Raw genomic sequence first — 16,249 nt, 5'->3', positions numbered from 1 at the left:
TTACTGCCCGTTACAAAAGATTTGGGTTCTATAAGCTCAGGCTTACTGTCTCGTAATATACCACTGGGTGGACAGGGGTCCTATGGCCCTGTCCCTGTCACCCTGGGGGATCGGCGCCTCCAGGAACCAATGCTAAACACTTAGCATCTAGTACTGTGCTCAGTAGATGGTCCTCCCTCTCTGACCCGGGAAACTCGTGCTTCTGCTAGCAGCCAAGGAACTCGGGCAGGCTGGCTGATTAGCCGCTAGTAGGGTCCCATCTTGGACCTTTCCCCGTATATGACAGCGTCCAACGCTGTTGCTCTACGTTCTACATGTTTCTGGCATCTGTCCACCTCTCTCCATTCCCAGGACTTATTGTTGTGGATTCCTAGCTGATCCCTCCTGCCCTGCCCCTTGCCCCCTGCCCCAGACCCCTTCTTACTAGTCTCACCTCCTCACGAGCGGGAGGGACCGTCCTGGAGCCCACAGCAATCTCCTTGCTGCCTCAGCCCCTGCACGGCTCTCACCGTGCGATAGAATGTTCCACGGCCCACGTGGCCCTTGCCGATCTCACCCCTTGCCTTGTGCCCCTCCCCACTTCCCGCTTTATGCTCTAGTAATATGGAATCGGTTGAATCATGCTGTCTCCTCTGTCCAGACCATCCTTCACACTTCGGGAAGTTTCTAGCCATCCTTCAAAACTTCGCTCAAGGAGGCCTTTCTGAAGCCTGGGTGACCCCTTAGTGTCCTAATGTTGCAGATGCAGAGGGTGGGTGGGGGAGGGGCAAGGCAGAGGACAAAACGGAGGGGCTTTGCACACTTCACCCTCTGGACCCCAGCTGTTGCCCCGGGAGAGAAAACGAATGGGTGAACGGGACTTCCCTGGGCTGAGGTCATCCTTGACGTTCTGGGGACTCACTATGGCAGGTTTCCGTGTCCAGTTGGGCAAGTTGTATCCTGCACAAGGGTGCCTGGCCAAGGTGGCAAGTGCGGACTGAAATCATGCTGTGTGCAAGGGCTGGGGTGCCACCCACCTTTTCCGATGGGCGCAGGGGGGGCCTCCCATCACCCAGCCCCGCACTACAGCAGCCTGTCCCGCAGAGGGTGAGCTTTTAAAAATTTCTAAAAGGCGTGATGGCAACCTCCGCCAGCCTCCTGGGGCCACCTGCGGGGACCCAGCCCCTAAAGCAAACTGAGAAGTGCTGTGATCACGGTCCTGGATTCTTCCAGAGAATTCCAAGCCTTTGACCCTAATCCCAGCCTTTGGCAAGCTTTGTGAGATGCTCCAGACAGCCGATGGCCTCCTGGAGTGGGCTAGCTCAGCAAACTTTCCTTCAGTCCTTGCCTCTCTCCAGAACTCTCTGGGGCCTTTGGTCAGCACACTTTTTCTCCCCTACCCTCCTCTAACAGAGTGGCAGGTGTCCCTAAGATCCCAGAGGAAAAGTCACAACTTCGTTTCTCAGCTTTGTGACTGGGGTGGGGAGGGGGCTAGGTAGGGGCCTGGAGGTTTGGACAGCAGAGGCTTTCATCCATCTCCAAGTACCATGTCACCTGTGGTCCTGGGGGGTGGTCAAGATTTCTATTTCCTGGGCCTTTGATACTTCGGGATTTCCACGGATGTGGGCAGGGGCAACACCCAGCCACCCTCAGCCACGTTTCTGTACTTGATGACGGCCTCAGTTGCCCACTCAGGCCCCAGGGCTGACCATCGAGGACCTCCTCCAGCACCTCTGTGGACAGGCCAGACGTGGAGTCCGGGGAAGTCTCCAGCCAGGAAGGGGACAGGATGGAGACAACAGATACCCTAGTTTTGTGCCATGCAGGGGCGGGAGGCAGGTTCAAGAGGGTCTCTTGTGGCAACTGGGTCCCCATGGTAACTCGGCCCCCACCCTGCAGTATCTGTGAGGTCACCCTCCCTCTCCCAGCTGGAGGAAGGGGAGAAGGGCTAGATATGGAGGCCGTCCCGCCCGCCAGATCCAGCCTCCTGGGGATTCTGCTGCTGCTGGTGAAGCTGTTGGTGCTGGTGAGTGTGGCACGGGGGGCACTGGGGTGGGGTTCCTCCCAGCCCTCACAGCCACCTCAGAGCTGTTGGACCGCGTGGACCTGTCCCATCCGGTGGCACTAGGTGACTGCCTGCCTCAGAAACCCCAGCCCCAAGCCACGGTGCCCATGGTGGGGTGTGCAGCCAACCCCAGGTGGCTGTCTCCACACCGCTCCCTAGGGCTCCTGGTGGTCCTCTGGACAAGGGAGCATGGGGTCCAGAGAGGGGGATGTGGGGCTCTGAGGAGGGGCTGTTCAGCCCCAGGACTCAGGTGGAGCTTTCCCGCTTACAGACTCTTTCCCTACCCAAGCTCACTCTTTTCTCCCCGTGGATGGGAGACAGGACATCCAGGACAGAAGCCGGGTCCCTCTGTCTTCATAGGTCCCCCAGGCCCTCGGGTCACTGCCCCCATGCCTCCCATCTCTCTACCCTACCTGGGGGCACTGCCCTTTGCCCCCAGCTGCCATCGTGATACCAGCAGGCAACCGGTGGACAGGAGAGCCCAGGTGTTTGGGAGAAAAAAAACCTGCCCAGGATTCAAATCCCGCAGGATCAGAGGGCTGAGAGGGGTGGATGGTCCTGCCTTCTCTAATAATAATAATAAACCCACTTCCTTCCTTCTAGAATATTACAAACACTCACTTAAATCCGGGGGAAAGGAAACAACGATAACTGAAAATACTTTCTAAAACCACTTCCCGAGAACGGAGTCCTTAGAAGTGGGCAGAGAACGATCCTTCTTGTGGGGGAAATTGAGGCCCGGAGAGAAGGAGGCCCAGCCGGCAGGGGGTGGGGGTGGGGGGGTAGGGGGGAATGTAGGGCCCCTCCCCCACGTGTGTGACCACAGTTGGCTCTCCCTCCTTCCGAAGCTGGTCCAGAACCGGGTCCACCTGTACAATCTCCTGCTTCTCAAGATTCTCTTCTTCAACCACTGGCTGTCGGGGCTGGCCCAGGAGGCTTGGGGGTCCCGCGGCCGCCAGACCTTTCCGGCCCCTGGGCTCGACGCCAGCCCCCTGTGCCTGGTGCTGCAGGAGGGGCTGGGACTGCTGTGGGTCCCCGTGTGGCTGGGGCTGCGGGCACCCCGGCTGGCGTGGGCGGGCGTACGGCGCTGTGCCCGGGCCTTGGGCCTGGCGCCGAAGCGGCTGGGCCTGTCTGCGGCCACCTGCATGGACCTGCTTCTGTCCTGCCGGCGCGGTCTGATGTCGGTGGGCTTGCTGCTGTCGCTGCTGACCTGGAGGCTATGCCGGAGGGCGCGTCGTTGCAGCCCGCGCGGGCTGCTCAGCAAGGTGGGCAGGCCGGGCGTGGGCCGGGCCGAGAGATGGCAGACCTGGGGGGGTCCCGGGCCTGGCCACCTGCCCATCCGCTCGTCCATCCTCCAGGCGCTGCTGGACAACTGCGTGGCGCCGGAGCTCCCGGTGCTGCTGAGACGTCTGTACTGGTGGGTGGAGACCACAGCAGCCCTCGCCTGGCATCTGGCCTATCTGGTCACCTGGACCACCTGCCTTGCCTCCCACCTGCTGCAAGCCGTCTTCGAGCACACCGTCCAGCTGGCCCAGGCCCAGGAGGCTGAGCCGCCGCAGGGCTCAAGACCCTCATCCGCGTCCCTGCTCCCCGAGCCTCTGGGCCCCAAGGCTGGACCAGCCCTGCCAGAGCATGGGACTCCTACAGAATAAGTGTGTTCCCATCTGCCTTTCTGGATCTGATCTGGCTTGGGGTCTTGCTCTGTGTCCCTCCTCCCTACTGGTGTGTGTGTGCGAGTGTGCGTGTGTGTGCGTGCATGCATGCCCTAGGGCTGCCTGTGGGAAGGAAATCACATTCCACGGGCCCCTGACCTGTGCCAGATAACCCTCTCAGATGCTTTACATGCATAATTTTGTTTAAATCTCATAGCATCACAGGGGTCAGGTTTGAGTAGCTCCATTTTCCAGATGAGAAAACTAAGCCTCGGAAGGTTGAACCATTCCCCAGTTCCCCAGACCAAGTCAGGGGAGGGGCCAGCACTGGACCCTAGGTTTCTGGTTTCCCAGAACCCCTAACTTTTGCTAGGTCTGCGCCCCTGATTCTTAGGACAGTTGGTGCCCAGGGCTCTAAGGGAGATGGGTCGTTAGAGACTCTGGCCTCTGGGGGGTGCTAAGGCCTCACGTTTCAGAGATTTAGAAAGTTCTTTGAGATGTAGGAACTCCTCAGCTAGTCTGCAACTAGTCCATCCATTCAATTACACTCTTAGCCACTCACTTTACGACTCAGCTACCCATCCATCCATCCATCCAACCAACCATCCATCCAACCATCTGCCCATCCATCCATCCATCCATCCATCCATCCATCCATCCATCCAACCATCTCCCCACCCATCCCTCTGACCATCCATCCCTCCATCCACCCACCCATCCATTCATTTCTCAGCTTGTTTACACACCCCTACCATCCATCCACCGCTCCCCCATAAATCCATCCATAGACCCATCCATCCTTCTTCCCCAGGGAGAGGGAAACATCCAAAATCTCAGCTGGGGGAGCCAAGCAAGCTCAGGTGCAGTGGGTCAGTCTCCCCCTGGCCCTGAGCCCAGTAATACCATGAGAGGAGGGGGAGGGATGGTTTCGTGGGGGTTAGCAATCACCTTCCATTCACTCCCAAGCCCGAGGGTGCTGTGATTGTGGGAAGATGTTCCAGAGAGTTCTGCCCCATATTTGCCTTCTGGATTCTGTTTCCTGGGGAAATTTGGGCCAGATTCCTGCTCTGCCTCCCATATGGACCCGTAGATGGCCCCGGGTAGGTGTGGGGTGAACTTCTGGGCCCTTCCTCCGAGTCTGAGGAGCACACCCAGCCTGCTCCTGGGGGGAGACGTCTGAAGGGCTCCCCTCTGGCCCACACGGCAGAGCATGCGCTGGGAAGGTGCTGGAGTAAACCCGACTGGGATTCCAGAACATACTCCCAACTTGTAGGGAAAGCCGTGCGCTGAGGCGTGTGGAGCTGGCCTGCTACTGAGGCTGGGGATGGCGGGGAGTGGGGCTGCCTGGGCCCAATCGGGTGTGATGGGACTGTGGCCTGCTTGGGCCTGGGATGCCCGGGAGTGAGGAAGGGGGTAGGTGGAGAGGGGCCTTAAGGGCCAAAGGGGGACAGGAAGGGGACGGCTTACACCCCCTGGAGGGCGGGGAGGGGGGAATGACAGGAGCAAGGATGGGTCTGGGGGAGGGGCTGGAGGCTAGGACCAGCAGGGAGGCTGGCACGGCCCTGGGCAGTGGGGCTAGAGGCGAGACTGTGTGTATGACACTAGTATTTTTCCTTTTACTAACTTTTTAAAACATTACCCACAACACAGACATGTTAAGGTAAACGCGTTCCCTTCCTCTCCAGTTGGAAACTCGAGAGAAACGGGGTGGTCTGTGTGCTGTGGACCCTTCCAGCCACGGTGCTTGGCATACCTGCGAGCCCGAGGCCAGGCCGCCCCGTCACACCTGCAGCCCGGTCTCCGACCGAGACCCGTCCTCCTACGCACATCAACAGGCCAAAGGCCTTTTTGCCTTCGATGACATGCCACCGGCCCATGTCCAAGTCAGTCCGCGTGGATGTCTTGTGCTTCCTAGTGGCTGCGTCGAGGTTGGCTCCCAGTTCTGCTCTCTCCCTGCGAGGGAGCTCTGAAGCACCAGAGGGGGTGGACCCCCAGGAACCGCATGCGGGCTCGGGCAGGGGCGGGTGCAGGTGGGAGCTGGCCCCGGCCCTGCGGAGCTCCTCCGTGACCCTCCACCTGCCGCACTCCCACCTCTCCTGCCTCATCCCTAGCGGTCTGGGGCCGAGATATCTGGGGCACTAGGGACGGGCTGGGGCAGGGGCTGCGGTCAAAGAGGCCAAGAGCCTCTAGGACCTCTGGACCCGAAGCATGGGCTGAGCTGGGGCCAGGAGACCAGCTGGGATTCAGGATGACGCTGTCCCGGGCATGCACACCTGAACTTGCCTTCTCAGACAGCTGGCTCCCAAATCCTTGGCCGCTGGCAAGAATGAGGCCGCAGCTGGAAACGGCCTGGCCTCCACTTTCCACACTGGGGCTCTGTAGAGGCGGGGGGTGGGGGTTGTGGTGTCCGGGTGCCGGTGGGGCGTGGACACTCCAGTGTGGCTTCCTGGGCTAAGTGGCCACTCAAACGACACACTGGTGAGACTACCTCAAGGCCCGAGAGGCAGAGTAGGCCTGAGGGCGCACTGGGAGCCCATCCTTTGGGTCGGGGTGGCTGGGAAGCCTTCCTGAAGGAGGGGCCATTTGAACTGGGTTTATAAGAGAGGAACGCACCACAGCCCCTGGGTGCTGGCCCCAGACTTGCCCCGTGCTGTGTGAAGGTCGCCAGGCTCCAGACCTCTCTGGACTTGGCTTTTCCTAGTCGCTGTGGCCGACCTGTGCCGAGGGAAGGGCCCCGGCTGTGTTCCAGAACACAGGCTGACACCTGAGTCCCCCCAGGAAGCATCCAGTCTGGGGAGCTGGGGCAGCACTGAGGCCACAAGGCTTTCGAGAAGGTTCCCTGGGGCCTGAGGAGAAGGCCTGGTGGCAGACACTTGGTTCCCTGGCTCTGGCCTGCTTCTCGCCGTGACCTAAGTGAAGCTCGGCCCCCGGGTCTCAGTTTCCATGTCTATGCAGTGTGGGGTGACCGGGTTATCCCGATGGGACAGCCAGCGCTCGAGGAGGGATGCTCCGGCTGGGAGGAGGTCTGGAGCGGGGTGGGACGGGGGCCACACGTGCATCTTTCCCCAGCTGAGCTACACGTTCAGGCCTCACCAGAAGTCCTCCAGGGCCTACCTAGGGCCCAGGGGCTGGGGCTTGGGAGGAAGGCAGGAGGGCGAGAGGCTGCCCCGACTGCCCCTCTCACAGAGCGGGCAGTTCAGAGGTCTTGGGGTAAGAAAGCCTCGGATTTGAATCCCGGATCCACAGTCCGCTGGGACCCTAGGCCTGTGAACCTCAGTTTCCCCACCTGTAAGCAGGCCCGATTCTAGGACCTCAGGCCTCCCAGGACTGTCACCCGGTCTGTGCCTGAGGCAGGAGGGACTGGGAACCCAAGCTCCCCCTCTCTCGGGCCTGCTGCCTTCCCAGGGCCCACAGGAAACCCCATTCCTGAGGCCCCAGGGCGAGGACGGTCGGTCCATCTGCCTCGGGCCTATGTGTGTGGAGGGGCCCTGGCCTGGCGGAGGAAAACAAGTGGGGGGCGGTGGTGGGGGCTGCTGCGGGCAGGGTGGGGGAGCTGGCTGAAGGGCTGGCCGGCAGCTCCACGCAATCTGTCTGCTATGCGGCCCCGGGCCTGGCCTGTATTTATTTATGCTGAGTGTATATTTATATCAGCCCCTTTCTCATTAATAGGGCAGGAAATGGCTGGAATTGTTACATACCTGGCCGCCCAGGGGTCCCGCTCCGCCAAGACACACAGGGCGCTGGCTGCCCAGCCATGACGGCCTGCGAGTGGCCCCCTCCTCGCTCCCTGGCCCCGAGTCGCTGGCCTTTCGCTGACCTGGCTTGCAACGAGTTCCCCTCTTCTTCCTCGAACTCCCACGCACTCCCGAGCCCGCAGCCCTGGGAAAGGGGCTCGTTTTCTGGCATGTCCCTGTCCCCCTGCTCCCGACACCATCCCAGCCTCAGGAGAAACAGGGGTGTCAGGCGCTGTCCAGGTGCAGCTTGTCAAATTGGGGGAGGGGGCGTGGGACAGATGACAGGGAGAGCCTCTGAGTGAGAAATGGGGGTCCTCTTGATTTGGGGGATGGGGTCCTGGAGCCCTAGGGCGGGGTATGGGCAGCAGAGGAAGAGAGGGGCTGGAGAGAGCCCTCTTGAGGCTTGGGGGTGGTCCCCCGGGCTCTGCTCCCCAGCAAACCCAGCCACACGGCCACCAGGGCCGAGCCCGCTGCTGGTGGGGGGCTCATCCTGCTCCTGCCTTCCTGGCCACCGTGGCTAGCCGAACCTTCCCTAGCGGCCCAGTGGCCCCCTCCCCGGCCCCCAGGCTGTACTCAGAAGCAAGCCAGTGTCTCTCCAGGCCGAGCTCTTGGGTGTGGGCCCCAGGTGAGCCTGCCAGAGCTGAGAGGCGCAGTCCTCTCCCCAGAGCACTCGCCTGACATAACCTGTCAGGGCTTCGGCCTCAGCCTGCTTCCCCGGCCAGCCTCCCTCCCCAGGCCACACTGTGTTGTCCTACCCTCTCCCCACCTCGCCAGCCACCCCCCCCCCCCCCCCCCCCCCCCCTCTCGGGGGGGGGGCCCCCCCCCCCCCCCCCCCGCCCCCCCCCCCCCCCCGCCCGTGGCTTTGCCGGGGTGGGGTCAGAAGGAGCCTGCAAAGGGCCCACCAGCCCTGGGGCGGTAGCTGTGCCTGCTTCCTCTCCCCTCAGGGGCCCAGGAGCTGTGTGCATGCCGCAGAGGCCTCTTCTGGGCCAGGTCTCCTGGCTGCTCCCTTGCTGGTCAGTTGGTCCTGGCCTCCGCCGACTTGTGCCCTCTGCGGCCTCCATGCCCTCCCGGCTCAGAGCCCAGAGCGGGGCCAGTGTGCAGACCTGGCCGCTGGGCTCACCCTTTGCCCTCATCCCTCGATCTCCTCAGTCCTTCTAGGGTCTGGGGAAAGGGCCTGGCAGGGGGCGGCTCCCGACATCGAGGAGGAGACATTGAGAACTTTCGGTTCTCTGGGCTGAGAGCCCCCTGGGTGGTGGGAGGGGCTGCGGCATGCCTGGGGCTCAGGCAGGGTTCTCTGGGCTTCTCGGCTATCCCACCATCCAGGGCAGATGGGCTATATGGGGACAGGAGGGTCAGGCCCCAGGGACAGCATCTCGCCTGGGCTCCCTTACAAAGGTCTTCCCCAGATGCCATGTTGAGCCACCGCCTGTAGAGCCTCAAGTTCATGGCCAAGGCCAGGCCAGCGGCAGGTCCCTGCTGTTCCTCCGGCTCGGCCTGGCTCGGCCTGGCCTGGCCTGGTGGTCCTAAGAGAGCTGTCCATTTGCAAGATGAGAACCCCACACCCTGCATGGGAGTTGTGGGGACCCAATGAATGATGAGGGGCTTGGATGGTGAGTATTCAGCAAATAGGAACATCTCTTCTACCACCTCACCTTGGCGGTTAGGTGCCCAGGATCCTGGGGCGGGGGTGTCAGTGGTTGGCCCAGGTCCTCTCTGCCTAGTGTCCTCCTGACTCTCCACTTCCTAAATGGACAAGCACTGTCCGGACTAGGGGGAGGCTAGGGACTGCCAGCTCCAGGGCAAGGCTGCAACCTCAGAGGGTCTCCTGGGGCTGGACTATGTCCCCCGCCCCGCAGACCCTGCCTCGAAGGTCAGGACAGAGCCTTCTCTCAATGCTGGGACAAGGATGTCCCGGTCACCCAACCGTGTGGGACGGAGTGCATCCCTGTGGGTGGCAAGCAGCAGGCATCCGTCCAGGAATATCCCTCCCCCAACGCTTCCTGTGACTGGAGGGACATCAGACCCTCTGCTCCAGCCGGGGTCCTGCCCTCCCTGGCTTATGGGACCCTGAGCAGGTCACTGGGTTCTGTCGCTGTTCACGCCATGAGGCATGAGCCTTTGGGCTCTGTGGCTCCTGAGTCAGAATTTTCTTTTGTGAACTCTGAACCCCTCTTGGCCCTGGGGTGGGGCGTGCTGGAGAGGGCGAGCATGGAGGCCCCTTGTCCCAGTGCCCAAAGCCTCAGACCCCGCCCAGACTGCCTCCATCTGGAGCCGCGTCCCGCCCCCAGCTGAGCCCCACATCTGGAGCCCAAAGCCGGCTAGCCGGCTAAACACAGAGCATCTGGGCCCCGGAGAGCCTGCTCCCAGGTTAATGCGGCCCATCTGGGGCCCTGACAGCTGCTCTGCCCTGTCTCCACAACAGAATGCTGGCGGCACATCTGGAGGCTGGAGCCCTGGGGTCGCTCCACCTTCCCCGTGCCTGGTGGGGCTGGAGCTGAGGCTGCCTGGGGTTCCCTCCCTGAGGCAGGGGGTCCCATGCTGAGGGGGCTCGCTTTTCCTTTCTGGATGGCACAGCTCACAGAGCTTCTCCTGGGGGCTGCCTTGGGAACAGCAGAGTTTTGACATAATGGGGGCACATGGCCCTTGCCAGGAGTGGTGACAGCTGGCACTCTGCACCAACTCGCCCGGCCGCCCTGGGCATCGCTTGAAAGAGCCGGCCTGCCTACCTACCCCCACCCCGGGGCACCGAGGGTTCTATGGCGTGCCCACCAGCTGTGCGGGGACCGTCCTGGGTCCCTGTCACGAAGCCCGTCTCACATGATGCGTCCGGTTGTCACATCCCTCCTCCTCCCCACTGCTCTGCCAATACCCATGCTCAGCAGGATGGGGACAGAGGTCTCCCCAGAGGCCCCAGATGCAGAGAAGAGGGCCCAGGAAAGGAGGTTGCCCAAGGGAACCAGGGCTTGGCAGGCCAGACAGACTGCGTGGGGCAAGGGGCTTCTGGGGGCAGGGACACGCCACGGGGCAGCCAGCGGCGGGACACAGGTCTGGCTTGGAGGAAACTTCTGAGCCATGGGAACTGCCCCGTGGTGGCTTGGACTGGCTCCTCCTCAGACGGTCCTCCTGACCTCCCCGAGGCCACGGGGCCCTCCTGAGTGACAGCACAGGGGCCTTGTCACCGTCACTGCAGTAGTGAGCTCCTCGTGCTGCACGGAGGCCCTAGAATCCCCAGATCCCAGGCTTCGGAGATGCTGCTTCCTCAGTCTCTGAGCCTCCTGCAGCAGGAGGTGGAAACAGGGCTGGGGTGGAGGAGAGATACTGGGCACAGAGGGTGGTCGGGAAGGCAGTGGGGAGAGGGCACCAAACATGCAAACATGCTGAGAGATGTCACCGGCCTGTGGCCCAGCGGCTCAGGGACTGGGGCTGCCCCGCCCAGAATGGCCCGGGCTCTGCGGCTGGCCCCGCCTCTGAGGCGAGGCCGGGGTGAAGGTTAGCATCCTGTGGTCCCAATTTTATCAGAGCATCACTGGCCCCCATTGAAAGGAATGCTTTATTGCTCCGGCCTCCAGCCCCGAGGACCTGGAGCTCCAGGCGATGGAAACCGAGGAGTTTCATGTCTCCTGCTGTAGCTCCTCACCCACGGAAAATCTGACTCAACAAACAGGCGGGATGGAGACACAAATAAGAAAATCACAAGGGCTAGAATTTACTGAGCCTTCACGATGGGCCAGATACCATTCCGAGGGCTCTGCTGCTATTAACTCATTCCCGGCTCCCTTGCGACGGAGGTAGGAAGTACTGTTGTTATCACAGACCCATTCTACAGATGGGGAGCCTGAGGCTTAAGGTCCACCCAGCCACGAGGGGGGCAGAGTTGGATTCAAAGTCCGTGTCCTTAACCACTGCCTCTCAGCATGTTGTGGAGGGGGGACACCGGAGACGGGGCTGGAGAAGGGACAGAGGGAGGCAGAGACGGGGTGGCTTTCGGGCCCTGAGAAGCGATGCTGCTGTCCACAGCCCAGGAAGAGAAGCAGAGGCGGCGTGGTCACAGGGACCGCCTTGTCCTGTGCCCCTGTCCCGTCTGGACTACTCTGACTGACCCTTCTTGTCCAAGAGCAACCTTCTATAAAGTTTTTTTGTTTTTAGATTTTATTTATTTATTTGACAGAGATCACAAGTAGACAGAGAGACGGGAGAAGCAGACTCCCTGCCGAGCAGAGAGCCTGATGTGGGGCTCGATCCCAGGACCCTGGGATCATGACCTGAGCCGAAGGCAGAGCATTAACCCACTGAGCCACCCAGGCGCCCCCCACAGCAACCTTCTAACAACCTCTCCCACCGACTGGACCACCTTCCCTCTTCTGCGTGAGCAGGGCAGCCGACCTCAGTGGCCGCCTCCTTTGTGCCGAGGGCATTCTTAGGTGATGTAACATCTCCCTCCCCACGGCGTGGCAGGAAGGTGTCACGCACACCCCCATTTTACAGATGAAGAAACCGAGACCCCGAGTGGGTAAATCACTTGTCCACACGCTGACAAGAGATTCGAATCCTGGCCAGTTCTGACCCCTCTCACGGAGCCCCTAATTCCCACCCCTGCCAAGAAGGGCTGGGGAGAAACCTCCATTTTCCCCAACTCCTGGGGCAGACCCAGGCTTCCCAGAGCCCCTGTCTGATGCCCCCATTCCCTCGCTGGCTGGCGTGGAGAGGACTTGGGGGCTGGCCGAGGGCCAAGGGGGAAGACAATAGGAGTGGGAGAAGCGGAACCCCTCTCGGAAGTGAAGGGGGGTAGTGCAGACCAGGCCAGCAGGGCTTTCTAGACGGGCTGGGTCCCAGGCTCCACGGGCTGGGTCCCAGGCTCCACAGGGCAGTGGTGAGGAGGAAGGGGGTCCCCAGGTCATGTCTCCTGCATACATCTGAGGTTCTGTGGCCCAGGCCAGTGTGGGGAGACCCGGGCAGGAAGGACAGATGCTGGTCTTGTCCTGGTCCCAGGGGGACTTGGCTCTCTCCAGGGGGCTCCGGCCTGAGGAGAAAGGAAGTGGAGGAGGCTCCTGCTGAGACCCAGATTAACTGGACTCTGCATGGTTGAACTTGGCAAGAGAAGGAAGCCTCTGGTTCAGCCCTGACAGCGCCTCCCTCCTCTGCCCTGGGCAGGCTGCAAGGGCCAGAAGGGGTGGTGGACTCAGGGCCCCTGCCTCGGGCTGCACAGAGAGCCCTGGCTTGACCCCCATGGGCTCCCCGGGCGGGCTTCCCATGGCCCCTCCTGGCCCCTCCCCCTCCCTGCACCTGGGGCGCTGTCCTCACAGAGCGCCACCCACCAGAGTCAGATGCGGAAGGTGTGGCTCAGCTAGTGGCTGGGGAGAGCCCAGAACCCTTTGCTGCCACTTACTCCACATCCCTCCTGGTCCCCAGGACCAAGTGTCCCTGAGCCTTGGTGCTCTGGAGCGGAACGTGGTGCCCAGGCTAGGAGACTGGTTCCCCGGGTGGCCCATGAGGCCTGTGGCTCACTCAGGGCCTATATGGTCCTTTGCCTGCCTCCCCCCAGGGTGGCAGGGTCCAGCCCTGGTCTAGTGCACCTGACTCTGGTCTGTCGGGTCAACTCCATCAGCTGGTGTGAGATGCTGCTGCTAAGGGCTCTGTCCCCATCCCAACAGCCCGCGGTCTCTGCTGCGGGTGCCCTTCTCCTTCCCTCTGGGGGCTGCTGTCCCACGGGCCCGGTGCTGGGTCTTCGAGGACATCAGCAGCATATCCCCTCCCCTTCCCAGCCTCGGGAGGGGCCCTCAGGAGCAGCTCCCACCATTCGCATCTGGGGGGACAGGATAACAGCTGCTCAGAGTGGCAGAAGCCTATCCACCTTCCAGTTCTGCCGGGGGGGGCCCAGCTCCTGCTCTGTCTCCTTCCTCTCAGCTGAAGACTGGGGGCAAAGCGTTCTGAGCATTTTCTCAGCCCACGAACACCCCGGATGCCTCCCTGCACTGGGAAGCACAAGTCCTTGCTGGGGGTGAGTCCTGATTGTGCTGTTAAGAGGTTCTGGTGCCTGGAATCACCTACCTCCCTCCCTGGGCCTCAGTTTCCCCTTGTGAGCAACAAGGCTGGATTTGAGATGTTCACAGAACCTTCTGGTTCCTGCTTAGGTGAAGCCCGGTTCCTGGCCTCGCGTCCCCTGCAGGCCCCCTCCCCACCCGCCCACATTCCCGAGCTCACCCCGCCCCCCCCCCCCCCCCCCCCCGGGAACCCACGCCCGCCCCCCCCCCCCCCCCCCCCGAGACCAGGCCCCAGGTGGTGCCCATGACCATCTCTCCAGCTTCTTCAGCCCCCTGGGCCTTGTTACCAACAGCGAGAGAGGGGCTTCCCGCCTCGCGCTCTCTCTTCAAAGCCAAGCAGCAGGGAGCTCGTCAGGGAGCAAGTTCTCCCAGACGAACCAGGCCAGTCAACAAACAGACCAAAACAACAAGGCAAGATTACGAAACCCAGATTCAGGGAAGGAGGCCACTCCAAGCATCTCTCCGGGACAGGGGGCGGCGAAACTGGGCCAGGCCTGTGGGTCAGAGCCTGCCTGGCCCGGACTATTTTTATACCGTCTGGGGGGTGGGGGCTGATGAAATTCCAGCTGTGTTTCACCAAAACACTTTCCCCTTAAGCCCAAGTTCCATGTGGTTCAAATTCATTGTCACTTAACTCATCACTCGAGGCCCCGAGCCACACCCCTCCCCCCTACACCCGAAAGACAAAAACACAGTCTCTGGCACTCTGGCGAGGTGGGCGTGAGGGGTTGCGACAAACAGGCCGGCTGCCTTGACCTTAGCTGCCCGCCCCCACCCCCCACCCTGCTCCTTCCATCTGGGCCTCAGCCTCCTCCAAGCTACGAAAAAGGGCCCCACTGGGACTTGGGGGTCACTGCTCTCTCCCCTCTACCCCCCACTGCTGGAAACAGGGAGCCGCTGGGCCCCGAGTTCCAAGTTCCACACGCAGGGAATGCCCGGAGGCCGCCCTGGAGGTGGTGTCACGTGGGGCTGCGTCCGCGCCAATGAGCAAGGAGAAGCCCATCTGCTTTCCCCCTGCACTGCTCTGAACAATGTTCGCTGGCTCACACCTGGTGCCCTTCCCTTGGGGCTTGTTGGGGTTGGCGAGGGCGGAATCTGAGCGGATAGGAAGGGCTGCTTGGAGGGGAGCCACCAGAGGGCATTTCAGTCTTCATCGAAACCGGCGACCGTGACCTCTGCTTCTGCAAACGGCGCTGACCCGTGGCTTCCCGAGCTGGGTGGCCACAGCTGTGGGTGCGTTTGATGATGGGCCCACCTGCCCCCTGTTCTATTCTGGGGGGTCCCGTATCTCCCCCTAGACCTCTCCAGTGCACGGCGGGGCTCATCCACCCCTACATCCCCAGTGCCATGCCCAGGGCTTGGCACAGGCCCCGAGGGCTGCGAATGCTTGTTCAATGAATGAATGCATTTCTCAAATCACATCAAAGTGCGCTTCTCATTATCTTCGGGCCAGATGAATCCAGGGCCGCGGCTCTCCAGATAAATATTGACAATCTGGCTCCTGCCTATCCCACAGGCAGGGACAGAATTCTCTTTCTGTTTTAGGCAGGAAGGAAAGCCCCAGTCCCTAGAGAGAGGTGAACCTGAGCTCCCCTCCTGCCCCATCAGGGCTGTGCTGACCCCTCCTGCTCTGCCGACCCCTCTGTGGGGCCAACCCGCCAGCTCTGGTCTCTGGTCCTCAGACTGAGGGGGCCGCAGGGTGGGGTGGCAGGAGGGCTCTTTCCTGGGCAGGGTCAGGCAGTTCCTGAGGCAGCGGAGCTGTTTGGGTGCAGACATTTCCCTGCATTGTCCGGCTTCAGGAGGCAGCCAAGAGTCTGGGCTGGAGGCGGGGAGCTGAAGCGGGGCTCTCTCTCCCCTCCACCCCAAAGAGGACACCTCCGGGCACACAGGTCGGGGAGCCGGGAGGTTGTCCCAGGCCTCAGGGGTGGGGGATGCAGAGGAACTTGCAGAAGACAGAATGGAGACATGAGCTGGTCTTTGGTTCAAGTCCAGCCAAAGGATGAGATTGAATTTCCTCCAGGGGATGCTGGGAGATGCCTGTCATTCCCGTTCTGGCTCGGCGCTCCAGCCGACCCACACCTCTCTCTTCCAAGAGTGGCAGCAGCCCCCCCAACCTCCCCTCTCAGCTAAGCTTGCCCCTCCTTTGAGACTTCTGCTCAATGACACCTTTTCTGGGGACAGTGGCTCTGGAGTTGAGGTCTTCTGGAGGTGGGAAGAAGGATATCCATGCCCATCCCTTGTGGGTCTCCAGAGTCTCCTGCTCTCTCTACCATGGGACCTCTGAACAAGACACTCCCCCAACTTCTGCTTTTCCTTCCCGGAACTCCAGAAGGAAGGTCGTCTGTGTCTGGGTGGTGGTGGGGCACAATGCTACTTTGCACTTTGGATGTGTATCCCAAGTGATGCTCCATGGAACATGGTTGGAGGAGAGAAAAAAAAAAAGGTTCTGGATCCAATAAACTGGGGAGACACTGAACTTGACAGCTGGACAGGACTTATCAGAGCCTTTAATTTTTTTTTTTAAAGATTTTATTTATTTGAGAGAGAGAGAGAGAGAGAACACAAGCAGAGGGAGGGGCAGGCAGAGAGAGAAGCAGGCTCCCTGCCAAGCAAGGAACCCAATGTGGGACTCGATCCCAGGAACCTGGGATCATGACCTGAGCTGAAGGCAGATGCTTAACCCACTGAGCCACCCAGGCGTCCCAAAGAGCCTTTAATTATTAACAGGGACTTTGTGCAGTGCCTGAGTGGCTCAGTCGGTTAAGTGTCCGACTCCTG

General features: G+C 61.4%; 1 protein-coding gene across 1 annotated transcript; it reads left to right on the top strand.

The window, feature by feature from the left end:
• The first annotated feature begins 1,933 nt into the window (after positions 1-1,933).
• On the top strand, positions 1,934-3,696 carry LOC111145453 (transmembrane protein 270). Its single transcript, XM_022500349.1, has 3 exons — positions 1,934-2,005; positions 2,893-3,309; positions 3,403-3,696. Exons 1-3 carry the CDS (start codon positions 1,934-1,936, stop codon positions 3,694-3,696), a joined length of 783 nt encoding a protein of 260 aa, XP_022356057.1.
• The last annotated feature ends 12,553 nt before the right edge of the window (positions 3,697-16,249 follow it).

Source organism: Enhydra lutris, unplaced genomic scaffold (genome assembly GCF_002288905.1).
Source record: "Enhydra lutris kenyoni isolate GAN:26980312 unplaced genomic scaffold, ASM228890v2 scaffoldscaffold13, whole genome shotgun sequence".
Lineage (NCBI taxonomy): Eukaryota > Metazoa > Chordata > Mammalia > Carnivora > Mustelidae > Enhydra > Enhydra lutris.
This window is presented reverse-complemented; position numbering and strand designations above follow the sequence as displayed.

Bases quoted from the DNA above. Each gene is read 5' to 3' on its own strand.
- LOC111145453 (XM_022500349.1), top strand. From the start codon at position 1,934: ATGGAGGCCGTCCCGCCCGCCAGATCCAGCCTCCTGGGGATTCTGCTG. The intron at 2,006-2,892 runs GTGAGTGTGGCA...CTCCTTCCGAAG, and splicing joins TGGTGAAGCTGTTGGTGCTG to CTGGTCCAGAACCGGGTCCA. The intron at 3,310-3,402 runs GTGGGCAGGCCG...TCCATCCTCCAG, and splicing joins CGCGCGGGCTGCTCAGCAAG to GCGCTGCTGGACAACTGCGT.